This window comes from Anopheles arabiensis, chromosome 2 (genome assembly GCF_016920715.1).
Source record: "Anopheles arabiensis isolate DONGOLA chromosome 2, AaraD3, whole genome shotgun sequence".
Classification (NCBI taxonomy): domain Eukaryota; kingdom Metazoa; phylum Arthropoda; class Insecta; order Diptera; family Culicidae; genus Anopheles; species Anopheles arabiensis.
The window spans coordinates 72,890,531-72,917,513 of NC_053517.1; the positions used below are offsets into that span (position 1 = coordinate 72,890,531).

The 26,983-nt window shown below is 42.8% G+C and overlaps 2 protein-coding genes and 1 long non-coding RNA gene across 21 annotated transcripts in view; 2 read left to right on the forward strand and 1 right to left on the reverse strand.

Annotated features, from left to right (window-relative positions):
* The first annotated feature begins 8,086 nt into the window (after positions 1-8,086).
* LOC120908889 (acidic leucine-rich nuclear phosphoprotein 32 family member A) lies at positions 8,087-18,320 on the forward strand. Of its 13 annotated transcripts, none has more exons than XM_040320377.1 (6): positions 8,142-8,304; positions 10,898-11,088; positions 14,356-14,732; positions 14,811-14,860; positions 15,879-16,295; positions 16,911-18,320. In XM_040320377.1, the coding sequence occupies exons 2-6, from the start codon at positions 11,041-11,043 to the stop codon at positions 16,970-16,972; spliced, it is 954 nt and encodes a 317-aa protein (XP_040176311.1). In that variant the 5' UTR covers positions 8,142-8,304; positions 10,898-11,040; the 3' UTR covers positions 16,973-18,320. The 13 variants fall into 13 exon arrangements, with proteins under 13 accessions (XP_040176299.1, XP_040176311.1, XP_040176312.1 ...); XM_040320378.1 differs by having other exon boundaries at positions 8,166-8,304; positions 15,891-16,295; XM_040320365.1 differs by lacking the exons at positions 15,879-16,295; positions 16,911-18,320 and adding an exon at positions 15,172-15,869 and having other exon boundaries at positions 8,087-8,304.
* Positions 11,082-13,158, reverse strand: LOC120908891. Its single transcript, XR_005741191.1, has 2 exons — positions 13,040-13,158; positions 11,082-11,544 (listed from the first exon to the last, which is right to left on the reverse strand). It is a non-coding gene; the product is annotated as an uncharacterized LOC120908891 (long non-coding RNA).
* Positions 18,321-22,688: 4,368 nt separating the features above from the next.
* Positions 22,689-26,983, forward strand: part of LOC120893182 (myc box-dependent-interacting protein 1) — a 36,284-nt gene continuing 31,989 nt past the window's right edge. For 2 of the 7 annotated variants that reach the window (XM_040294911.1, XM_040294912.1), the window contains exons 1-2: positions 22,695-22,817; positions 23,625-23,834. In XM_040294911.1, the coding sequence (XP_040150845.1) occupies positions 23,766-23,834 (69 nt within the window). In that variant the 5' untranslated portion in view covers positions 22,695-22,817; positions 23,625-23,765. Of the gene's footprint in view, positions 22,818-23,624; positions 23,835-26,983 lie in introns of all 7 variants that reach the window. The other 5 variants (XM_040294909.1, XM_040294910.1, XM_040294908.1 and 2 more) reach the window with 5 other exon arrangements.

Genomic DNA, 26,983 nt, shown 5'->3' on the forward strand with positions numbered 1-26,983 from the left:
TTGCATGGTTCTTACTTTACCTGCTTCACACGCGCTGCAGATTGACAGCTGCGCCTTCTTGAGGGACAAAGCCATCCCGCAGAAACCTACTCGAATTTACGCTGTCAATAGTTTACAACTACAATAGGGGGAAAAAAAAGGAAGTAGCAAAAGAAACACACTATGCCTCTGTGACAAACAAAAACAATCATGCAACAAACCAATACAACTTCAAAACAATACATACAGTCATACAGATTACACAGGTAAATTTAAATAAAAGCAGGTTAAAAGCATCAAAACCAATCCAAGTGTCCAAAAGCGCTCTCGTTAAAGGAGTGCAATTTTAAACAGGAAAGAAACACAAGCACACAACACACCTCATGGCAACACTTTTTGTCATTTCTCATATACAATCACTCTTACACTTTAAACAAAAGTCCTTTAAACAAAATGCAGAAACGATGTATTCTACAATTTCGAACAGGTGCCAACTTAAACAATGGAAAAGAAAAGAAAGGATTAGAAAGAGGATAATAGAGATGATTGAAGAAGAAAATCCCCAACTAGTAGAACAGTTGTTTGCTGACGTGTCGTGTTCTTGCCGAATAAGTAAACACAACATCGACGAACCTTGCTGTTGGCAAAAGCAACAAAAATGAAGTAAACGGATTTTAGGACAGTTTTTTTTATTGAAAACATATGCAGGTATTGTTTAATTGTTTGGAATGAAAAAAAAACAAAGCTAATACACCCCAAGTTGTCATGTAACCCAGTCAATAAACTTTCTGAGATCAATTCAAAAAACGAGAAAAGCTATACAAAGCTTCCTTAGGACAGTGTAAACATAGTAGGTGAAAGTGGGAAAACGAAATGAACAAAGTAAAGGATGAAAAGAATTTAAACACATTTTCTACTTCAAATCAAAGATATGCTAAAAACCAATTTTGAAAGCAAAAAAGCCTAGCGGGATGAGTCAGTAGATCGGGGATACGCTAAGAAACACTCAAACTTTGAAACTCTGAATGCTCAAAACTAGTCCAAAGAAAGCTCAAATAATAAACCGGTAGGCTAAACGGGCACAACTCAAACAATCAACTGTGCAGACTCACCCTTGTGGGTATATAAAACCCGTCGGCTACTGTAAACCGCATAAATAGACCTACTCAATCAAATAGACTCCTTACCGATTTTGTAGCCGTAGGCAATAAAATGCAACCGAAACACAAGAACAAACAGAACAACAACACAATTCGTACTAGCAATAATGTCACTCTATTGGCGACTAGGCAAACTGCTGAATCGATGGGTGAAACCGATTTTATTGTCAAGCAAACAAACAAAAAATAGCGCAAACCTATCAAATGCATGGCGTAAATACTAACAAGACCTTCGCTGTTGGGTACAACTTTAAGTAGGAGAAACCACATCAACACACCATGAAATAACGCATTTCTGTTCTTTCAACAATATCCATCTTTCGCACTGTACTCCTTCTGCTGTGGCGATGGAATAGATTCATCTAATCAGTCGCTGTGCTGTGCCCTGCTGTGTAATACAAGACAGGATTTGGTATAGGTATTGCCACAACAGTAAGCATTAGCAAACCTTTTGATCGTACGCATAAAAGCAGGACTTCAGGAAGCATGATCCAGTCGTTGGTATGGTGCAACTTACGAAACGTGTTTAGTAAACGTGGTTTAAAGCAAACATAAACATACAGTAACAAAACAAAACAAATATAGAAATGGAAATAAAATATGAAAGCGGTGCCCTTTAGCCGACTACTTGAGGAGGGAGCGCTGCGTCAGCTAAAATACCTTGGAGTAAACGGAGTAAAGAGTAAATGGAAAACCGTGTGCAAGAAATGAAAACGGTGTAAAATTTCATTGTAATGTTTTGTATAAAATTATTAAAAAGAAAAACAATGGGACAGATGTTTTTATGGTTAAATATATAGTATTCCAAAAATTGTTATTCAGCTTCCAAATATTATAAAATTTGTGTGTTTTATTTACCATTCCCAAATATATATCACAAGCACTACTGTGTCCAAAATGGTAAGTAGGATGGGATATTATCTCCCTGACTTCTAAATAAACTATATTGAGCTGCCAATAACAAAGGGTCGTACGGCGTGGCAAAATTAACTTAAAATGATAAAAAATATACATTTAGGTTTATATTCGGCGAACAAAAAGCAAGCTTGAACGCTGCGCATCAGATGTGTCAAACTCATTTGCTGGGCGGGCCCCTTGTTACCTCGAAAATCCATTCGTGGCCCGCAGGGGCAGCGGCGGATTAACACGAGAGGAGGCCTTAAGCGGTCACACGAATGTAGGCCTTTCTGAAGTGTCGAGCGATAAGTTGTAAGAGGATATCTAAACCAGAGAAGGTATGAGAAGCGGGGAATGTGTTTCTTCTCTCGGGGCCCCCTCGAGACGTCGGGGCCCTACGCGACCGCTTAGTTTGCGTAGTGCGTAATGCGTAGACCTTGTCCTCCTCAAGACCGAGCTACACGTAGAGTTCCACGTCGAGCGGTTTATGCGCGACCATGGATTTGCTATAGCTCATAAGACACCAAAAACTGTCAAGTTGCTGTGTGGGGATGATATTATCCGTTCCAAACGCCTGGCGGCTATGCTTGATGACCGACTCCGCTTCAACTCTCATGTATAGTATGCGGCGAAGAAAGCGTAGTGTAGTGATGGGAAAAATGAAGTTTTTGTCGGAATCGATTCCGACTAGCTCCGAATTTTTCTCGAATCGATTCCAAATAGTAGGTCCGGAATCAGATTCCAGAATCGAAATCGATTCCGGAGTCGAAATCGGCTCCGAAATACGATTCCCAGTCCGATTCCGCTTCCAGAGCCGATTCCGAGCTCCTACCACTAGTGAGGTGCTATATGTTAGGAAATCAAGTCCTTATGTTAGGAACCTTGATGAACTCTGATGTATGGCAACACTGTATATGGCAACACTATGTATGGCAATACTAAATAAATTGGGAACTTTTCTTTTCTTTTTTGTACCACCTAAGCGATAACACGTGTTTTGCGTTTTCCTCTTGCTCGATATCACTTCACTATACAACTTTACTATTCAAACTTCATCCCATGCTTGAGGACATGCGAGGACCACACAGCAGCACTTTTGACGAGTGTCTCAACTAGCCATCTGAGGCACGGGGACCCAGCATGGAAGAAGGAATTTCGTATGCAGAAAAATCGGAATGCGCTAGACTCAGCGTACAGGGCGTCCACAATATGTTCTTAGTTCTTAGTATTAAGGGCATTATCACTCTTCTTGACACCGTTTGAAGGGCCGAACGTAGGCGTCTTGCTGTCGAGGGCTCAAACCAAGACTCAACTGACTGAATGTGAGGGCTTCCCGCGGGAATCACAGTCGTTGAAGTTTTACATGCAGGTGTTGACTTCCTTCGCAAAAGGTGTTTGCGTTCCAGACTATATGCTGAAGACTAGTTCCAAGGAGGCGTATTGGCACAGTCTGGGTCTTGTACACCAGGACAAGGACAGACAAAAAAGTGGGTAAGAGGCGTTCGATTGCCTTAGCAAGAGGTGTCACGAACAGGTTTGTCTTTTACGGTAAACTTGCAATACATTGCCCATAAAGGGTAGGACACAGCCAGTTCACATCAGACAAACCTCCCTGAAGGTGCCGGTGGTTGAAGGGCGTTGACCCGATGACCATGACCTGACACACGGTAATGTTCTTAGCATCATTACGGTGGAGCCAGGTTAAGAGCGGTCAAATAGATACATCGGATGGTGTATATATGGATTACATTGTACTCGCCACGTACAATGTTGCCCTAATGGTTTGCAGATTGACTTTTTGTCCCAGTTGCTAATGATTTAACCAGTGGGGCAGGGGAGGGGAGAGAAAGAGGCACATGGTTAAGTGCGAGTGAAAAAAGGCACAAAGAGTGCGGTTACGACGCTTTGTTTAGAAATACACATGACCCATAAAGCTAAAAATTACATACATAAATAGTATATTTGTATGTATGTTAAACTATATAGTTAAAACAAGCACGCTTTATGTTAACCTCATTAAGCATGAATGTATTAATACGGTAAGTCATGTATTTTGTATGGTAAGTATTACAACTGGTCGGGCCGGTCTGGTGGTACAGTCGTCAACTCGAACGACTTAACAACATGCCCGTCATGGGTTGAAGCCCCGAATAGACCGTGCCCCCATACGTAGGACTGACTATCCTGACTGCTATGGTAACATTAAGTCACTGAAAGCCAAGCTCACTTCACTAGTGGGTACAGGCATGCCTTGACCGACAGCGGTTGTTGTGCCAAAGAAGAAGAAGAAGAAGAAGAAGTATTACAACTGGGGGCAGGTCTGGTGGTACACTTGTCAAATCGTACGACTTAACAACATGCTTGTCATGGAATCAAGCCCCGAATGGACCGTGCTCCTATACGTAGGACTGACTATCTTGCTATATCTGGGGGGCCACAAAGTCACTGAAACCCAAGCCCACTAGTGGCACAGGCAGGCCTTGACCGACAACGGTTGTTGTGCCAAAGAAAAAGAGAAGTATTTCATAATTAATCGCACATACATCGTGAAAATTGAAAAGCACATGTCCAAAGAAATAGTCAGCAGCTCGGGTGTGCCACAAGGAAGCAACATTGGCCCGCTTCTCTTCATATTGTTTATCAACGATGTTACCCTCGCTTTACCTCCCGACAGTATCAGTCTGTTTGCCGACGACGCAAAAATTTTTGCGCCTATTAACAACACAGGTGATTGTACATTCCTGCAAGACTGCATCGAAATTTTCTGTTCGTGGTGCAAGCGTAATGGACTGACTATCTGCATCGAGAAATGCTACTGTGTGTCTTTTAGTCGATGCAGGAGCCCAGTGACTGGGACCTACTTCATGGACGGCACTGCAGTTAATCGACAGAATCATGCCAAAGACCTGGGCGTTCTGCTTGACTCTAGTTTGAACTTTAAACAGCATATCGATGACGTTGTAGCCAGAGGAAATCAATTACTTGGCGTGGTTATCCGGACAACTAATGAATTCCGCAACCCCATGTGCATCAAAGCTGTGTACAACTGTATCGTTCGTTCGGTTCTGGAATATTCGTGCGTAGTCTGGAGCCCAACTACCGCTTCTTCAATTGCTCGAATTGAGGCGATTCAACGTAAGCTCACGAGATATGCCCTACGCCTACTTCCCTGGCAGGATCGCAATAATCTTCCTCCGTATGCTGCGCGGTGCCGTCTTCTAGGCCTTGAACCTCTTTCGGTTAGAAGACGCAATGCACAGTGTTCTTTCATCGCTGGATTGCTAAATGGCTCTATCGACTCATCGCCATTGTTGCATCGAGTCGATATCTATGCACCATCCCGAACACTTAGGTCTAGAGAAACTCTACGGCTCGCTCAACCCCGTTCCAGTGCTGGTCGGTCAGACCCTATGTTCCGCATGTCGGCTGTCTTCAACACTGTCTCGGATTGCTTCGACTTCGACATCTCAACTCAGTGCTTCAAGGAACGTCTCCGGCTTTTGCCGTGGCCGCAGTGAATTGCGATGCAAATCTTGTTTTTGCTATGTATTTTTTTTTTTATTGAACTGTTACATCTTAATTAGGCCATACGGCCCGTTGAAGATTAATAAATAATAATAATAATAATAATAATAATAATAGTTCTACGAGTGGATACGAGTGGGGTTCTACGAGTGGATCAATTCATAAACAAAATGTAATCATTTGGATTAATAAAACAAGCTTCTACATGAAATGCCTTGCCATGCCAATCATGCTAATTGCTGACAAAACCTCACTTTCGGACATGTGCAGTTATGTCCAAAATATTTTTTGCTGAAAAGAATGCAAAAAAAACAATGAAACCTACATGCGTGTTTGGGTTCGTGTATATCCACGGAGAATCACATTAGTCTCACATTCTAATTCCACATCCTGTAGACTGAAAATTGTGAACATCATCACACCTTGTTTCTATCAAGAGTTGTTTGCAGTTGTAACAGTTATACGGACCCAAGCCATCTGTGCTAAACAATATGAAAAAGAAAAAAAAGAAAAACGAAAGTCAATCCCATTCCCAATGGACAAATTCAAATACAATGGAACCCCTCACAACCAGTACCACCCCTTATAACGATTATGTCGCGAACGAGCAAATCTAAATGCTCAACAAATATACCTCTTTTAACGAGTAAAATCTCGCATAACATCATGTGTGTTCTTGGTAGATTATCGATGCCAATCGATACTATGAATCGTTTCATACTAAACTTCTGTATTATATGATATGTAAGTTGTTGTTTTTCATATGTTTAAAGCGGTTTTGGACTTCTTATGGTCTCTTTTGCCTCAAGATATACAAGTGTATAGTGTACAATATTCGGGAAATATATTTTTTAAAACATTAAATCGATCGACCATTTTTCCAAAATAATGGAACAATAATGGTGACAAAACAGTGAAATATCTTCAACATTATTAGTATTATGAAGACACTTTCCATTTTTTTTAAAACGAGCACACTGGCCAATGATTTCACTTTTCTTAAGTATTATATGATAAAGAGCTCATAACCCGCAAAACGATTTTTTCGTATAGCGAGTGAGTCACTGTTCGAAATAAACTTTTTATATGGGGTTCCAATGTATCAAAGAACAGGTAATCAAAAAAAAATAACATAAACATGAAATAAATTGATTTGTATAAACAAAACTGTCCAATAAACAATGAACAAAACAACAGTAAATAATCAGAACATTCGCTAACAACCGTAGTGGTGTTGTGGAAGAAACATGAGAATAGCAGAGGTTCTAAATTATTCACCTGTTCCAACATGACTTTACAATCAATATAACTACGAATCGAGCCGGTCTATATAGTATAGTCGTCAACTCGTACGACTTAACAACATGCCCGTCATGGGTTCAATCCCCAAATAGACCGTGCCGCCATACATAGGACTGACTATCCTGCTATGGGAAGAACCAATTAGTCACTGAAAGCCAAGCCCACAAGTGGGTACAGGCAGGCCTTGACCGACAACGGTTGTTAAGCCATAGAAGAAGAATAACTACGAATCTCCAGTTTGGCTTTTAGTAATTTTATTTGTTTAATCAAAACATGTTGCCGTACTTTGTCTTGTTTTTTTTGCAGAAAAATCGGTTACACTTAAATTTAATAAGATGCATTTCATCCTTGGAAATCCTCAACGAAAGATTAGGATTTTTTATTAATTATTATTAACTAACTATTAACTATTATTAACTAACACAACTATTATTAATCCATTGCAGTTGTGCTTTTGTTCTCCGTATCCATTCAATCGTCGCGTGGGGGTAGGGGGAGAGAGATAAAACAATGATAATGACACATTTTGCTCATCATCTTTTGTGTACAGCAACGATTTGCAGAACTCATGTTAATTAAAACTCATGTTTTAGAAAGAATATGTATAGAAATTCACATTTTCGAAATCCAACAGAAGTAGATGTTGAAAAGATCTAAAATCTCACAAAACAAACGAACCAACCAACCGTCCGTTTCAAATACATGTTGTCGATCGGAAAGGTTTGACCGTAGCTGAATAAAATCGACGAACGAATGTGCACCTGTGTCGATGAAACATCATCTGTCACTTCTCTGTTAACTATGACCATGGCTGAATTGTCAATTACGGAATTATTTGAAAGCATTTTTTGCGCAACTAAACTTTCTAAAAAAATATACAATTTCTAAGAACATTTATATCGACCCATCTATATGCCACGGCCGTTATTAGTTTCTTTGAAAACGTATATTCATAAAAATTTTAACCGACCAACTCTATTTAGATACAGCTTTGTGTTTGATTTTCTAATGTTTTGATGCTGTCCCTCCTATTGTACGGGCGACAACATTCCCGTTACCTGGTGTACGTTTGCAACGGTCAGCGGGCCACACGCTTCGAACGGATCGAGCGCGAAACAGCGCGGGCCCAACGCGCTACCGCAGTGTGCGTGTGCCGCGGTGAGTGAAACTTGAAAAACACCAACACGATTACAGTGTATTACAGCCACAAACACAACCACACATACACGCACACACGCACATAACTTTGTGGTGCTGTCGAACGCGCGTATCGCGCTCATGCTGACGGTGTGTGAGTATGAGCGTGTATGTGTACATGTGACTGCACAACGCACACTGTCAGGCGGTGAGAAACGAGCGAGTGCCTTCCACAAAAGCAGATGAGGTACAGAAGCAGCGCCAGCAGCAAGAGAAGCAAGCATTTAGCCCTGTAGCGAAAAAGGTACGACGTGTTTGGTGATAGAAAAAATTAATCTAACGCGTTTTTTTCCGAACCAGCAAGTGATTTTTGCGTATTTACTCCGGTGTCGGAGCATCCAGTAGTAAGTGGTAAATGTAGTTAACGCCAGGCACAGTGCATATGCGATTGTCCGCAAAATTGTTCGTGCCTTAGCAAAACGTGTGGAAACACCGAGAGGGGACCAAAGTGTGTGCCAGAACAGAAAGGAAACGTTATTTTCCATTTCCTCCCCCTTCCCAGTGCCGACCCCCAAAGCGTTCGACGGAAGTACAGTGCGTGCGTGCGTGATCGGTCTGTTGCTTACGTTACCCGTGCACCGCCAAGAACGGGCGTGTAGATGTAGATTGCGGCCACCGTGCACCCCGCATACGGTGGTGTGCAGTATCATCACACGTTTACGTGACGAATCGAAACCGCGAAAGACGCCGTCTACAGAGAGACACACGGGAAAAGTGAACCCCTTTCTTCGGCCCTAAGCGGTGAGGGGGGTGAGGAGGATATGGTGAATTAATTTTCCGCGAACCGATCACAGCAAGCCGTTGCAAGCCGAAAAAGGAAGCAATGGAAGGGCTGCTTGTCCTTGCCCCCCGCACCATTTTTGTGTGTTCAAGTTCGGAATTGTGCGCCTCCTAACCATTGCCTACTCTTTTTTTTTTGCTCGATTTTTCCTATGCCATGAGTGATGATCGTGTGTGTGTGTATGTATGTGTGTATGTGTGTGGTAGTAGTGTGGGGTGCGTACAACTCTCGCATGGTGGGTGCAATCGATGCACCAATATTTATCACACGCAAGATTTGCCAGTTTAGTTAAGGCCTCCGGTCAGCAGCCCCGCGTCCTCCTTTATGTAGTCTCTTTTTGTCTGTGCATGGCTTTATTCATGCTGAAAGGTGGGTGTCCCTCGCAGTGCCATAATCGGGGACCCGGACTCGTATGTGTGTGATAACAAGTTGACCACATTGGAAACCACATCGTCGAGAAGGTCGTTTATTCGCAGTCAGCCAAAGTCGTGGTTTTTTCTTCTTCTTTTCGTCACATTCACCGTTTTAATAAATCCCAGTTCAGTGCAAATAATGGGACTGGCACAGGTGGTAGGGCGATGAAGGTTAAAAACTGTACGGAGGAGACTATCATAACCTCATAAAGGAACGACCTCCTCTCTGTCTCCTCGCGCCATCACCTTCGATTCGCCTGCTCTATTTCTTACCCCCGCAATGCATCTCCCCGGAAGGAAATAGGGTCTTGTGTACATCCAGCAGAGATTGTGTACGTGTGTATGTGTGTGTGTAGGAAGGGGGATATCCGGTCAGGAAGCCAATAATCCGTGGCAACCCTCTGCTTGCATTGTTGAATTTTGCCTGTCTTGATTGTTATTTTTTCGGCGCAGAAAAACTCACAAAAACATTAGCACACACCGTCGCGAGGTGCAAACCGTCTCGTCTTCCCCTCCTTCTCCCCCGCTTCATCCAGTAGCGAAAGGCTATTTTTTCCTTCTCACCCGCTACGACGACGACCACCACACTCACATCGGTGTGTATCGGACAGATGGGCTAATGTGTGTGTCTCTCTCTGTGGTGTGTGTGCGGTGTGTGCATACGGACATGTCGTTACACGGAACGGGTTCGCATGTGTGTGCGCTGCGAATATATATACACACATGGCCACCGGAGAGCCACACAAGGTGTGTAGAGACACAAAGCAGAGACAGCAGCAGCAGCACACACAGGGCATCGATGTGTCATCCATCGACAGGGCAGGCAGTGCCGTGCTCATAGAAACACACCAGCAAAGAGCAGGCAAACGTGTGGGCCAGTCGCAAATTGTAACAGTGAAAAGTGCACACACAAGTGTGAGAGTGCATATCGCGCGACGGTCGGCAACGATAAGATTTTCCCTTTCGGGTTTCGGCGTGGCGCAGTGTGTGTGTGTGTGGGGGGGACATTTTCTTGGTCCGAAAAATTGACACCAAACCCGCTGGCGTGTGTTGTGTGTCGGAAGAGCGCGCGCTGAAGGCGACGAGGTGTACAGTACGCGAACGCGTTTTCCACACTATCTTGGTAAACAAGGTGGCGAAGAAGTGTGATTGACTTTGGATTATTTGAATTAGTTTTCCCCGATTTTCGATAAAAACTAGCAGTGCGATTACACATTGTGAACTCATTTTGCATGTGTCTTAGGCTTTCCGTTCCGTGATAGATATTGTTAGGCGGGAGGGGGTGGTCAGTCAGACCACCTAGTTTTGTGCTGGAGTGTGTCGACAGGCCGGGGATGGTGAAGTAAAGGATCAATTATAATTGATTAAATTCTTTTAATTCACTCCAATCCACGGCACCAGCCGTATGAGCATTGTTTCAACGCGAATGTGTGCATAATGTTTTCCAAATCTTAACCTATTCATGTACACAAGCTCAATTAAGGGCACCGTATGTGCCAATGTCGCAATCGTGTTTTGCATTTAAAGTAACAATCATCTTAAAACTTCCAAGATACCTTTCAAGAAAGCTCGCTTTAATTAGACTTATTGTGTCAACGTGAATACAAATGTATTAATAGTGTGCTTTTTTGTACCACTTGCAGGAAATCAATATATAAAATTCGTGCCTAAAGACAAAAGTAATCCAGTGACACAACAAAGAGTTTTCGAAGGACCTGGAGGAGCACTGCGTGGAGTGACTTATCTCTAAGTGAAATACTCAACACCATCATCACCGAATATCATCATGGAAAAGCGTATTTTGTTGGAAAAAAGAGGTCGATCGGATGATGAGGTAAGTGTATCCTTAACACTACTAGTTATGCTTCACATTTCTTAAGAACATTTCTACTCAGTTGTTAAAAAAACTGTCATGTACGCCTTATAGTACACGGGAGGAAGTAGACTTCATTCGTGTTTAGGAAAACCTAACGAAACAGAGCTGCATTTTAGGCGCTTCTGTATCTAACACATCCCTTTTTTCGCTTTGTTACAATTTTCTGATTAATTAACTTCACTATGACACACAATTGTGTCTCAACCTCAACTGCTAATTGCGCTCATTTGGTTCATTCAAAGATGTGTTTTCATCTGCCCAGTCCAGCCGGAAACGAGATTTAAAAATTCGAGTTTTAGAGGTCATTTCTCCCTGTATCATTAGGTAGCTTCTCCGTGTTCATTGTGAACGGTTATCATTATTTAATTCTCTTCTCAAATATCTAGATTTCCAGTGTGCGCGTGTTAGGTTAACCTAAAAAAAAGAAAAGAACAGTAGAAACACATATTTCAGTTCGATTAGCTGCTGCTTTCCAACGGGTTTTTGTGCCTTCCGGCTTCCGCCATATTGCCGCCTCAATAAGCGCCAATTATGGGAAGCAACGAAAAAAAGAACCCTTTTCCCTCTCCAGTCTTCCCACCACAATCGGTGTACACATACTTGTTTTGGTGTGTTGCTTCATTAGATTTACTATTTGCATTCGCGCACTCTCTTCTCTTTTAGCTAAATTAACCTCTATTTATCCGCTTTAAAATCCCTAGCGAACAAATTAATATGGCGGGGTGGTACATGTTTGTGGCATGGAAAGTTATGAAAATTTGTCGCCCGAGCGCTGGTGGTGTTGTTTTTTTTTGTTCTCCCCTGCTCATCTGTGTTCAGTTTTCACGCTATTACGACGTTTCGTAATCGTAACTCTTTGATCGACATTCGACGAACCGAGTCGAGCGTGTTTTTTTCCTTTTTTTTGGCGACCCGTCGTCAAATCTTTGCATACATATACGCACGCACACTAACAACGCTCCTTACCACATGAAGTGGCGCGCGCCTTTTCTGCGAGAGAGCAGCAGTAGTGTGCGCTGTGTGTGGAAAGTGTGTTGGGAAGATCAGCCAAATGAATGTGTGCGTAAGTAACACACATATACAAATGGAGCAAACAGAGGTTCACACCTTTGCATGCAGTGGCTTGCCAGTGTATAAGAATGTTTACTTAAAAAAAAACTACTGTGTGGATAGTGCGGGGGCAGGAGCATAATTGATAAGACATTTTCTTCGACTTGATGAATCCTTGAGTATTGGCTATTCATCACATCCTTTCTTCTGTTAATTATGGTAATTTCCCATTATTGGCCACGCGCGAAAATGGCAGAGATCAGGTTCGAAACTATCTACGCACTTTCCAAATAAAATGCTCTTCAGTTGCACACACTCCCACACACGCAACACACACGCACACACAACCACCATCACCGAACGCACACACCATCAATCAACAAATGCTCACACATCACACAAGCGCGCGCACTCACACAAACACACATTACACCGCACGCACACACCATGCCACAGCGGAGCTGAAATCGCTCTCGGACTGGTGTATCGGTATTGGTGAGCGGTCCTCGGGCGCGCGCTGAGTGGTCCGCGAAGGGTGATGATGATGATGATGATGATCGGCGGTGGCGATTTCGGTGACGATGGGTTCCCAGCGTGCGAGCGAGCAAATGGAGCGAGCAGGCCGCCATCTTGGAATTTGCACCACCGAGCCCCGTTTGCGTGAGGCCACAAGTTTTGCGGTCAAATGGCGCTGCGTGTGATTACTGCACTCCGCCCAACGTTGCATCACTCGATACCTAAGCTACGTCCCAGGATAGTGGCACTAGTTTGGTGGGCGAATTTTGGACCCCTGACCCGGAAAATGGCACACTTTGGTTTTGGGGAATATGCACTGCTCTGGCCCGAGACTGCTTTTCACCTGCATATGAAAACCGTTCAGTGGCAATGGCTGCCTCTGCCTGCTCATGTGAACGCTTGCTGCGCGACTGTCGTGTGTGCGTTCACTCTCTTTGTCCCACTCAACGGCGGCAATGAGTGGAGTGAGCCGTTCGCCGTATTGCTTTGGTGGTGTGCGTGCGCTGAGTGAGCGACTCGTTTGAAGTACACAATCGACGAAGGCGTGTGCGCGCTACGCGTACTTTCGCACACATTCAAAAGTTAACTACACGGCCGTTTTCTATGGAAAAAAACAAACTTCCTTCTCTAAGCCACAATGAATTGAAGGAAAATTAGTTGATTCGCCACCGTCCGGTACCTTTTTTCGATAATTTTGCTTCAAACTCTGCATAAGTAATGTCCAATAAGTGTAGCTTCTTTTCTAGTTATTTTGTTGTTTTTTGTTCATCGAGTCACATATGGGTTTCATCGATTTCAGTCCTTAATGGGTCAATTGCATTCTCTTACAAGTAGAAAGCTATCCGATTTAAAGCTACGATGGTTGTGCATTGTTTCTAAGTTCATAATAAGGCATGAATAAACATTCACGGGATGCCGCGGATAATTTGCATCAAAAACGGTTTGAATACTATTTGCCACAAAGCGCAAATAATCTCGATGGAAATAACGGACTTGTTGAAAATCGATCACACACTCTCTCACCGCACCCACCAATACTAGCGAGTAGAAGTTGACACAAACACACACAGTTTACATGGTGGTGCATATGTAGAGGTGTTTTTCGTCCGCCCGGCGAATCTTTGATGGTGTGTGCGCAACTGTTTTTTCACAACAAATCACGCACACCACCAAGCGTTAGTTTGGCGCACATGATTTTCAATGTCGCGCTGATTACCAAAAGGGGTTGTCCGTGTTTAAAATGATCAAATTTAATTAGGACAAGTAAGGCAGATTCTTCACGAATAAACAAACAAGCTTAATATAAGATAATGAAATATATCAATGTAACTTATTAATATATTTAATATAATGACACACATGAACCATATTCAAATTAATGAAGTCTCCACTAAACCTGCTCAGAATGATCAAAATTATCCTTTTCTGCTCAAGGAAAACTTAAAACACCGCTTCCACGTCCCGGCAACGTGTTGTTTTTCATTGTCCACCAGATAGGGTTAAACTGTAACATTTATTAGTCCAGTAAGTGGGGACAGTTAAATTATATTTTTTTATGAAATATTTGTTGAAATGTTAAATTTAGTTTTCTTTAACATATATATAGCTAGTGCATTTCATATTCATTTACCCTTATACTTTATTACTGCCTCCTTCCAGATCACAGAGCTCATTCTGGACAACTGTCGGAGCACGTACATCGATGGGCTCACAGACAGCTTCACAGCACTCGAAACGCTCAGCCTCATCAACGTCGGGCTGGTTTCGCTGAAAAATTTCCCCAAGCTGTCCAACCTCCGCAAGCTGGAACTCTCGGACAACAGAATATCGAACGGGCTGAACCACCTTACCGGTAGCCCGAAACTTACACATCTGAACCTGTCCGGCAACCGGATTAAGGACTTCGATGAGCTTCAGCCGCTGAAAGATTTGGAGAACCTGGAAGTGCTGGATCTGTTCAACAATCAGGTGACACTGATTGAAAACTATCGTGAGAAATTGTTTCAACTGATTCCATCGCTCAACTATCTGGATGGGTAGGTAGCATTATAGCGAGCTAGAAATAGAGTTTTGGACAACAATAAAGTATGTTTCGTTTATCTTTATGCTTGCAGATTCGACAAAGAGTATGTGGAAGCACCATCCGATGAGGAAGACATGGCTGGTAGGTATACTGATAGGCGAAAAGCATTCATTTGTGGATAGTTTCATGTTCTACCCCTTGCTACTGTAACTAAATAGAAACGATAGAAGATTTTGTTGACCAGTTACGCTACTTTGGACTGAATAAGACTGCTTTGTTGTCGCCAAACTTGTTTACTCGGAATATGCGTTGATCGGTCATGTTTTTTTTTCGATAAGTACGCTAGAAGGGGACAATTTAAATGAGATACTCCACCGAACATGCTTATACTCAAACGGCCGTTAAAGATTCAATGCAAAACACTATGGCGACACCCCCCATCCTGTTTACAGGAGGAGTTGATGATGATGATGATGACGGTAACCTACCGCAACCTTCCCAGTTCTCTATCAATGGTATCGAAATTGATCTGGACGAGCTGGAGCAGCTTGAGGCGAGGGTACGCCAAAAAAGAACGAAGAACGAATCGGACTCGAAGTCTGCGAATGAGATCGGCTCCGATGTGCTGGAGGGACATCTTGGGCGCACCAAGTCCCATTCTGATGACGGCTGCTCCTCTCAAACTGGGCAAGAATCGACCAAGGACGATCTGGATCTACTGTACGAAGAGATTCAACACAAACAGGCCCTTGCGCGTGCCAATGACGTGGAACAGGGTCGTCAAAAGATGGCATCGTTTGTGTCCGTCTTGCTAATGTTTACCTCCTTGTTGGCATTCATCAATCAGATATCCTACCGGGGGGAGAATCAATTGCTAGACGAACCAGAAGAACTAGTTGATGATGAGGAGGAGGAAAATGAGGAGCAGAAGGTGGAGGATATGGCAGTCGAGGAGGAAAAAGATGAGTGTTGCTCCTTGGGTGCAACTGGAGATAGTAATGCAAGTGTTGAAGCACTACCACAAATGGAGAACGGAGCTACGGCTCCATCGGATGCCACCATCTTGGCGGTGGCAGCAGATGATCGTCCTGCCCGGGCAGACCAGAATTAATTGTAATGTATTACAATTCGTTTTTATCGCTTCACTTTCATTCTATGGGCGCGACCACAGAAGAGGAGGAACCGGAGGACTCATGCGAAGAATCGGATGAGGAAGAAGTTTCGCTAGCCTACCTGTACAACGACAACCTGGAGGAGGATCAGGAGGATTGGAAGAGCGTCGAGAGTGACTACAACAACGCCGACGAAGAGTTTGACAGTGAGGAGGAAGAGGATGAAGAAGGTGGCGGCGGCGGTGGTGGTGGTGGCGAGAATGAGGGTGAAGATGGTGGAGACAGCGATGGCGAGGGGGAGGATGAAGAAGGCGAAGAAGAGGAAGATGGTGAAGATGATGCCGATGGGTCGGAGGCTGCAGCATCGTCGACCGCTGCAGCGGCGGCGGAAGCAGACGAATCAAAATCTACAGCAACAGAAGCGGCAGCCGCCACATCGTCAACCACAGAAGATGTTGCGAAAGGTAAGTTAGAATTGGTACCAATTCCTTTGCGAATGAACTAGTGGTGGGAGCTTGGATGTTCGTTCGGAATCTATTTCGGAGCCGATTCCGGAGCCGTTTCCGATTCCAGAATCGACTTTGGAGACAGAATCGTCTCCGGAATCGAAATTGGAACCGAAATCAGCTCCGGAATCGGAATCAAAATTGGCTCAGTATCAGAGTCAGTTCTAAAATTGAAATCAGGAGTTTTAGAAACGAATTCAGTCCCGGAATCTCCATTGAGAATGGATCGTTTACAAGTAAATTTGGGTTTTTGGCGGCAATCGATACAATCGTAGCTGCGTAGGACCCAAACGCTTATGCTCATGGAGATATCGAAATCGAATGTGATTCCGGAGCTAATTCTGATTGCGGGGTCGATTCCTATTCCGAAACCGATTATGGAACCGATTCCTGAGCCGATTCAGATTTCCGATCCGATTCCAATTCGCCGATCTTGAAAACGGATTCCAGACGTACCAAGATTCGGAGGTAGTCGGAATCGATTCCGACCAAAGCTTCATTTTTCCCATCACTAGAATGAACACTCGCGTTGTCGGAAGCAGGCTGCTAATGTATGTAATTTATGTGTTTTAGAAGGTGAACCGGAAGCAAGGGGCAAGAAGAGAAAGTTCCAAGGCACGGACAGCGACGGTTAAGCGGCACGCTAAACGCTTCCAAGTCATACACAAAACCTAATACAAATGTGTGGAGGTGTAACGACAACGCGCTGGAGGCTCTTTCGCTCGACGGCGTGTCATTCGTTGCCCTTCCACACGCAAAGCAAACGTTTATCCCCCAACCAACAACAATTCATGCAATTCGTCATCACTCCGCTACTGTCGTTCGCGCAGTAGTGTAATGGATATGTAACTACAAAGTTTTATCTTCTTTTTTTACCATCAAAAGAAAATGTGTAACAGCAGCTAGCTATCATAGATTGATAAAATCCGCAACAATATATACATATAGAAGAAGAGCGAACATTTCCCCACAATAGACGCCAACACACACACACACCATACACGCTCCGAATACTTTTAAACCCCAAAACAAACAGTGTAAGTAAGGAATTTTTGAACCAAAAGATTGTAAAACACAGAAGAAGAAAAAACTTTAAAACAAAATAGATTCAGCAAAAGACACACCCACACATACGGCGCGGGGATTGCGTGTATGTGTTTGGACCCACAGCGCAGAATTGTGAAGAAAATAAATCAAAGACGTATGGGGTATGACGAGATGAAATGATAGGCCTCCCCCGCGTACAGCATTTCCGGTCAGTTAAGAAAACTAAGAGTATATACATACTTCAAATGATAATCGAACTTTTGTTTTGATTTATTTTAATAACTTTTTAACTGTGTAAGCATATTTTGTTGTGTTTCAGGGAATAGAGCAATGTGAAAGTAGCTTGCGGCAAGTGATATTTGTACGTTCTTTTAAATTAACAAAATCACTTCGACGGGGCAGCAAAGGAGGGGAGGATAGGTAGTAGAAGCGGCGGTAGGGAAGAATCGGTCGGAATGTAAGGTAATTGTTGAGTTTCATAAAATTTCCTTGTGCGGTGTGCGGTTCTATAAGCAAGTACGACCAAAATGTGTGACACCTTTTGAATAGTGTTGCCTAAGATGTGGCCGTGCGCTTTAGCTCTCATCATTTTATCGTCGGTGGTTATACACCATCACCATTACCACCACACCACAACCACCACCACCACGACAACCACCAAGACTCTTCCGTCAAGATTCTTCCCAAAATGCGCAGTCAGTGGTTTCAACTTCGTACAGTTTGCGTGTTAACAAGTTTTCTAGCGTAGACGATCCGGATCGGATCCGGATCGTGTATAGCAAGTGGTGTGTAACGAGGGGGAAGAGAGAAGAGTAATCGTAAAGGGGGAAGAAGGACAAGTGGTAGCAAGGAAAAACAAGGCCAAGATGAAAGAGACCATACAAAATAAATGTAATCGACGACCTGATATGAAACCCAATGTAGTGTTACTTTTAATTTGCAATGTATGTTTTTTTGTTTGTTTAATATTATGCATATAAGTAATACGAGAAAGAGCGAATGTTTGTTGAACATACATACAGTTTCTTGTGTTGTGTAAACAAAACAGTATAATTATCTCAGGCAAAAGCGTTCTTAGTTTCCCTGGATGAAGATAAACAAAAGCTAAATTGTAATTCCCACACAACAATCAAACAACAAATGCACACTCACACATACCCGCACACTTGCGCATATTGTTACGTTTTTGTAACGCTTCGGTTTGGTTTTAAAACAGTGTAACGAAACCACTCCGCTGCAACAAACAGTAAAGCGCGATACCATCTTCCTCATTGTTTAACGTCATTCACTGCTACTAAACTTGTCAGAGATGTACAAAATGAATTCTAGTTTCAGTTTCTGGGATGGTTTTTAATTTGGATATAGATCCGGCCGGCTAGACGTATGTTTTTTTCAATATAACTGTTGTCTTTCCTTAGCACCTAAAATAATGTAGCCTTTTTAAGTGGGATTTTAAAGAATCGCATAGAAACATTTATCTTCAGTTGAGAGTGTTGTAAGTGTGAGAAGGGTGGTTTGGGGTGTAAAGGAATGGTTTAAACGGCTGTATTGTTTTTTTTCCTTTTTAAAAGAATGCATTCATTCAACTTTTCAGTTACTCTTTTACCGGTATAACTTATCTTTTCCAGTTTTTGTAATTAAATAATAATAGTACACAAATGTTAAAACAAATGGCTCTTATTTTTGCACTGATGCGCGCATATAAGTAAATTACAAAATGTTCAACAGCCACACTTGAAGCAGATTCTTGTATTAAGCATTTGTTAAAGATTGTAGAAAGCTGAAGAGAACGATTCGAATAACAAGTTGACCAAACACGTGGAATTATATGCAGTAAGTGGAACCGGGATTTGGTCTACACCTTCCCGAGCCAAAGCTCTCTCACCCTCCAAAAGGGAGGAGAAGGAGATTTATCAAATCAAAACTGAACGCAAAAACAAAATATCGAATTAAGGGACAGTTGAGAAAAAAGGGGGCAAGCAATATATTACTACGTGCAAGTGCAAATTGCATGGATGTGTGTGTGTATCATGAGACGAAATAAAACGTGCCCTTAAATACAATGGATGATGGACGGAACAACATTATATACGGATATAAGGTTACATCGGTACCTCCCCGAGGTGCCATGCAAAAAAAAAACGCAGAGACGAGACAAAATCGAAAGCAAACCAATAATCATGTAAAAACAACACAATAGCGTTTGCTGCTGCGAAGAAGGGTGAAGCGTGAAGTTGTGTGCGTGTGTGAAGCATGATTTAAATGAAGAAGATGAAGAAGATAAAACACAAATCCGATCAGGGATTGGAATAATAACACAACATTACAATCTTTCTGCCTGCTGGCTCATTTCCATTGGTGAAATAAACACAGCATATTGTATTTGGACCCGGTGTGTGTGATGCGAAGGGAAATGACAATTCGCGGTATGATCGCGAAACGTGGAACAACATTTATAATTGCTAAGAAAGTAATATTTGTTTAAATAAATCATCAAAAGAAAAATCAACTCACCGAGGAAATTTATTTCGATGGAAAGAAGATTTAAATGAAGAATGACGCAATTGACTGTTAAATTTCAAGTTAAACGATGCTGCAATAATGCGCGGCAATGTTCATGTGAATCAAAAAGTGGTTTTTTAATTTATATATTTATCCCTTAACCAACGGGACTATTTAATTTTTAGCGGAGTTCGCATAGTTATTCATTAATGAATGAGTGGAAAGGGATTTGTTATTTTATTCGCAACGTGAGTAACTATTGAAACAAACACCTATTCCTTTTTTTTTTTTAAGAAAATTTAAGAAATTTTTGGTATGTTAAATTATACAAAAATCAAGATTTTTTTTTCTTTTATGCTTTATTTTAGCCAATATGCCACCTGAGGTTGTGCTCTGGAAGCTGTCGAATAAGAAATTATATGGAGGTGTACTGGCAGAATTAGTGATACAAAATATACTTGGATCTATTATTCGTGTTATTCACGTATCAGGGCGAGGACGAGTTCCGATAAGCCCGGATAAGCGGCGTTCCACTGTAATTATATGGAGTCTGATGCCGCTGCCAGACACACCGAAAACCACCGTAACGAAAAAATGGATGTGAAGAAGTACTAACACCAATTTCGCTAGGATTCCGCTGCGCTACCGAGTAGGCTGAAAAAATCGGCCGACCGAAAAAAGAAGCGTTACAATGCGTTACATCTCATCTGTACCATCTGATCATTTCTTCTTGTTCCGTTAAGCGAGAAAGGATGATAAAACATAGGTTTGAGTCTATGACTTTAAAACATAGGTTTGAGAAAGGATGAGAAAACATAGGTCAGAGGCTTACTTTCTCTTGATGAGACTTCTACTATCTGGAGTCATATGTGCTCTCCAGTTGTTACATCAAATCATTTGTATCATCGATCCTCTAATAATTCGTATCATCATTTCATTTATGATCCTTAACTACAGCCGAAATTAGCTACGTTCGTCGAACGTGCGAACTATCACATTCGTTTGGTGTAAAATCCCAAGTGCCACAAATCCACTAAACGACCACTAAACGGGTTCTAAACGACTCAAGCTCTCTACCTAAACCGAAAATAGAAAGACTTCGTTTAGCAGACGTTGAACGACTCATGCATTCTAAAAATAGCAAAAGTGGGATACTCAACCAGTGCAGATTCCTCGCTTGGATGAGAGCCTTCCTCTGTACTGTTGTATGGTTTCGCATTGAAGTTATGCATCGCTAGATGCTAGAACGGCGATACGATTGTTTAAATACTAAACTCCAATGTGCACCATTTGTACAGAAGCAAGTATAATGAATAATGGAATAATGGTTTGAATAATGGTCGATGGTGTTAATACCCATGTGTCTGACCATACGACCATTCATATAGATTTTTACTCGGGAAGTTAGAAGACTATATAGGTCATAATTAGATAAAGGACAGCAATATAATAATAATGAGTTGTAATACGCCATCTATTGAGCAAACCAGTGGAAGCTATGGAGCTTTCATTTTTTTTTCTGTGGATATTTTATTCCAGTCGTTTAAGGTTAACCTGTGGCGCTTGGAAGAGCTCTATCGAAAGCCCGGTTTTTGACAAGGTAACAAAAATCGCATGGCCTATTGAAAAAAATTGTAAGATTTTTTACAAGACGCGTATGCATACCAAAATGGAAGCAAAATGATTTCAAATTATTTAAAAAAACATTCTTGTCAGCGAATGTACCCAAGTGCCACAAATCCACTCAACGACCATTAAACGGCTTCTAAACGACTCAAGTTCTCTACCTAAACGGAATATAGAAAGACTTCGTTTAGCAGACGGCAAACGACTCATGCATTCTAAAAATAGCAAAAAAGCTGGCGGCGCTCTCTGTTGGTGGGATACCCCAACCAGTTGAGCTTCATCGCTTGGAGGAGAGCTTTCTCATTTCCTCTGTACTGTTGTACGGTTTCGCATTGAAGTTATGCATCGCTAGAACTAGAACGGCGATACGATTGTTTAAATACTAAACTCCTACGGAAACCACCAGCACTGAAGCAAGTGAGATTTGAGTAATGGTCGTTGGTGTTGATACCCACGTATCTGACCACACGACCATTCATATAGATTTTTGCTCAGAAAGTTATAAGGCTATATAGGTCATGATAAAATGAAACTTGTCGAAACACATTGCAAGAAAAGGATAGCAATATAATGATGAGTTGTAATACGCCATCTATTGATCAAACCGATGAAGCTGTGGAGCTTTCATTTTTTTTTCTATGGATATTCAATTTTCCAGTCGTTTAAGCTTAATCTGTGGCGCTTGGGTATGCACAGTTTTTTAAATATCGAAAAGTTTTAAAATAAATAGGAAAATCTAGTTATGTTGCGATTGAATAAATGTTGCCGCAACATGTTCATAGACCGGGCCCTAAATCTTCTGTATAGATATCGTATCGACATAGTCTGGGAAGTTATTTTAAACATTCAGTTGGCTGCTTTGTTCGTCACAATAATAGGCACGCTGCGTTTATCTAGCGAGATAATTTTGTTCACCGGGTAGCGGTGGAAGGCGATTCGTATTCTGTGGTTATTTTATAAACAATTTCTTCATAACAATACAAATGTTTCAATTATTAAGACTGAAAATCGCTTGAAGCTGAGCTCGCTTGACTACACAGCTTTTCTTTTCTAAATTTCTCTTATTTTATAGTTTTCTAAAACGTTTGATCAACAAAAACATAAATACCCACTGAACTATGGGATAGATTATGGGTCAACTGGGCAAATAAGCAATACTGACAGCTGCCACAATGACGCAATGGCATCGATCGGGGAGGCAAGCAGTGACAGCAGACTGTTTGGCTGAATCGCGTTCTCTGTTTACTTTGCTTTTCTCTCTCGCGTAGTGCGAATCGTAGGAAGAACGGTGCGCTGGTGTTTTTAGTTAGTGTGCTATTATTAAAGTGATCCTTTTCAGGGGGGAAAAATTACAACTCGCATCAATCGCTTCAGTGACAAACTTTCCAACGCCATCCGACAGTGCTCGATCGGAGTGGAATATTCCAGTTCGCGAATTAAAACACTCCACATTCAACGCAATTACACAGCGCGGGTATCTTCTTGGGCATTGTGTTTGGGGCTATCGTTGCTTCGCCTGGATAAATGGGCTTATCCTTCACGGGAGTGTGTGTATTAGTGAGTGGAGCTGTGTTGGTGCGCAGTCGACAGTAAGCTGCAGTAGTGCAGCGAAAACTGGCGGATACATAAATAAACACAGCTGCATCTGGAATTTCCCTCGCGCTGGTGGTTGGTGCACGAAATGGCAAATGTTACTGCGATTGAATATTGACAACGTGTGCATGCGTGCAAGATTTTCGCCTTTTGGAAAAGTGCATTCCAGGTAGTGCTGCCGTGTGTTGATGAAAACTGGGCCGATTTTGGTGGAAAGCTGGTCGTGAAAATTGTCTGCCTTTAAATGTGAATGAAAATATTTTACTGGCGGCACTGTGTTGTGAAAACTAATTTTGTAGAATAAATCTTAAAATAAAAAACGACCGTGAACCTATTTTATCTTAAAACAACCGACGAAACAGTTTCAGATAGGCTCCTTGTTTTTTTAATGTGTTTTAGAACAGACCGCTTTTGAGTTATTTTTCTTTAATTCTTGTGATAGTTCAATTAAAATTTAGAAGAAGATTTTTTCTAAAAATAATATTTCACTTTTCTTTCAACCGCAAACCATCCAAAAAGGTTTTACCGAACGACATCCGGTAACCGGAAGTTGTAGTGTGCGTGAGTGTGCGAGGTCAAAGTACGAAAATTAGCAAAGAAGTATCGCGTGTGCCAAATCCGTTCGAAACCGCAAGCGACAGCAAACAGCAACAGTGCACGATGGCAGAAAATAAAGGAATGCTGCTGGCGAAATCCGTCCAGAAACATGCTGGCCGCGCCAAGGAAAAGGTAAGTCAGGCCCGCTCAGTGCATACTTTGATCTTCAGGATGTGGGGAGCGCATGTATATGGTCTCCTGCGCTCCGCAACGGTCACTCAAACTGATCTTGGGGGCCTTGGAGTAACCCAATCTTCTGCTTCGAATCGAGACCAACTTCCCCGGGGACAGGGGACGATGGGTTTGGCAGAATGTGCGCGCCGTTAGGTTGTTTCTAATTTAAGGCAGGCAGTCTCGCACACCCTCGATCGAATGGCCGCGTCGTCCCCAGTGGCCGGCCGGTCCCGGGGAACAAAAAAACGGTGTGGGTAGTTCGGTTTGTCTGTCACACTGCCCATGTGTCGCACAGGACACTTGTGCCGTGAACACACTCTCGGTACGACTGAAGCAGCTGTGCGTGAAGCGAGCGGGAGCTTTTCGAGCTGACTCGACCCGGCCCCGGTGTGCCCGGCTACTCCCCGTTTCGAACTGATCTGTGTGGGACATGGTTTCTGAAAATAGATCAGCTCCTTCGGCTGCTTAAACGGCTGTGACGTGATATAACCCATGCCGGTGACTATTATGTGTCCCATGCGCGCGCGTCACATCGTTCTTTGGAAGTACGGAATGGTTCAATCTGCTCAGCAACCCTTGCGTTTGGGAATAATCAATGCTTTAATTGTGTGTTGTTATACCACTGCACCACACCGATGAAGATAAAGTCCTAGTGCAAAGAAGGTCTTTTACTTGTTCTTCAAATAACAAATGTGATTGAATAATACGTATTTTATATTCAGCATCCCGAGACGAGACGAAGGCCAAATTCTTCCGAATTTTGTTTTATTTGACAAGCAAAAACTCTTCAGTTTATTGCATTGGATGCTACTGTTAGATTATAAATCTATTTTTAGACAAAACATTTATGAACTTTTCCTATCGCACTTCCTCCTCCGTATCATGTCCATACACTGTCGGCAACAACTTTAGTGCCGCGCTCAGCTATCATAAATCCGTGCTGCATTCCGTCATAGTGCGTTAAATTGTACGAGTTGCACAATATATTGTGGCTGCTGGCCATGCAACCGTACTCGATACCATTGTTGATGATTCAATTTCCGAAAGCGATAATGAAACCTATTCACCAGCAGTCCCAGCCTCTGAACAGCTGGCTCCCCCAGCTGGCTGAATCTGTACCGTTTCGCGCTTGCAAGTAGTAGCACCGTTTTCGGGCGTTTGTGTCGAAAGTCTCTCCTTCGTCTCCGGCCATCAGACGCATGCATGCCTTCACACACACACACACATTCAAAATCGTCAAACACAGAAGAAAGGTCCGGAAGATGGCCGAAAAAGAAAGCCACACAAAGCAATACGATGCTGGCCGACCGATGAAAGACTGAAGGAGTTTGAGTTTGGAAGCTAGACTATGGATATATAGTCGGCATCTCACACAAGTGGCTGTCTCCGGTCCCTGGTCCGGGCGGCAGCATTATCGCATTGAAGGACGCCTCATAATAGATCGGGCCTGGCTGGCAGTGGGTGAATATTGTAACATTCTTGCCAGCGGACGGTTTGTTTGGTACAATGTAGCATGTGCTTTCTGTTGCGTGCGCTTTTGTTGGCTTGCTCCAGCACATACTGGCCGTCCTGCGCAGTCGTACGATGCACGAACAAATGCACCTCCACCATATGGACATTGTTCGGGAATTTAGCGTTCCTGGTGGATTTATTATGCGCTAGCTTTAATGGGTCGCGCCATGGGAAAAGACTGCCAAATTTATGAGTTAAGTTATGCTTACCACATTGATCGTTCCCTGCCTCCGTTCGCTTTGGATGGGTGTGTGGCAGGTCTGAAGAACGTCTGAGGTACATTGTGGTAGTGATGGGTAAAGATGGGCAAAAATTCGGTGCCGACTCCGATCTGACTCTGATAATTTCGGAACCGTCACCGGAATGTAGGACCGCCCAGCATTTCCGAAGTCGTTCGGAATCGTCTTTACCCCGTCCGGAATCGCCCGGGGTCGTTTGGAATCAAAGTCAATCGGAGTCGGCCTTCCAAACATAGGCCTGTATACGAAGTGGCAGAAAGGCTCCAGTTAAATCCGAACGACTCCAAATGACTCTGACTCCTGTTGACTCTGGTCGACTCTGGATGACTCCGACTCCAGGTGGAACTAGTGGTTCCCATTTTGCCGTAGTCGTAATCGTACTAACAATAGTTGGATCGGAGTCGTTTTGGACGTTTAATTATATTGGAAGAATACTTGAAACTTCCTATCATGGCTTCGTCTTACATACTTATTCAGCAACCTTTTCCGCAACTTCATATGAAACGAATGATACAGCTCATACGCGTTTAAAAATTGTATACACTTTTTCGATACTTTGCTCAAGAATGAACTCATCCACCTCCACCTGTTCAATGAACCTCAATGAAGCTGTATAACCATTGCGGGCAACGCACAAATTGGCTAGCGAAGAGATCATCGAGTCCGTATGATGCAGTGTGGGGCCGCTGTGGGCGTTTGAGGTCTACTCCATTACACACACACACACACACACTCCTCCGGCTCGATACGATCAGGGAATGCAAATACAAGGCCATCACGTATGCACGAAGCAAAACTGTATCGTCGTTCGGCGGCACACCTGAACGTAAGGCGTAAGACGGCTGGAGTTGAAATGGTTAGACAAGGTTCAATCGCCGATACTGCTTTCATCATCGGCATCTTCAGCGTTATAGCTGCCCTGATCTGCTGGCTTGGTTGCCCAATTTGGTTCGCACACCGTCATCCAGCACCTCCGAACTGGTGACTGGAGCGATCGCACTGGAGCTCGAATTGATCGAGAAAGGTAGCAGCCGGTGTGGTCGCACACATGGCACACGGGGTCGATTAAGCCAATTTTAAGACGCAGTTGCGTTTCGCTTGCAAAAGCATTCTTGAGGAATTTAAAAACTAAAGCCGTATTCACAAAAAAGTTTTTATCAAAAAGTAGTTTATTTTTTCGTTGCAGTTAGAAGTTTGTACTTCACATAACGACCAACAATACTCCTACGAAGTTAAGCTCATTATCGTTTGTTGGAATTGTTATAATTAGGTCCACTTTGTTAGTCATAAACATGTGTCAATTGTTGTTACCTAAGCGCAGTTAACGGATTTATGAATATGATTCCATTCCTTTGG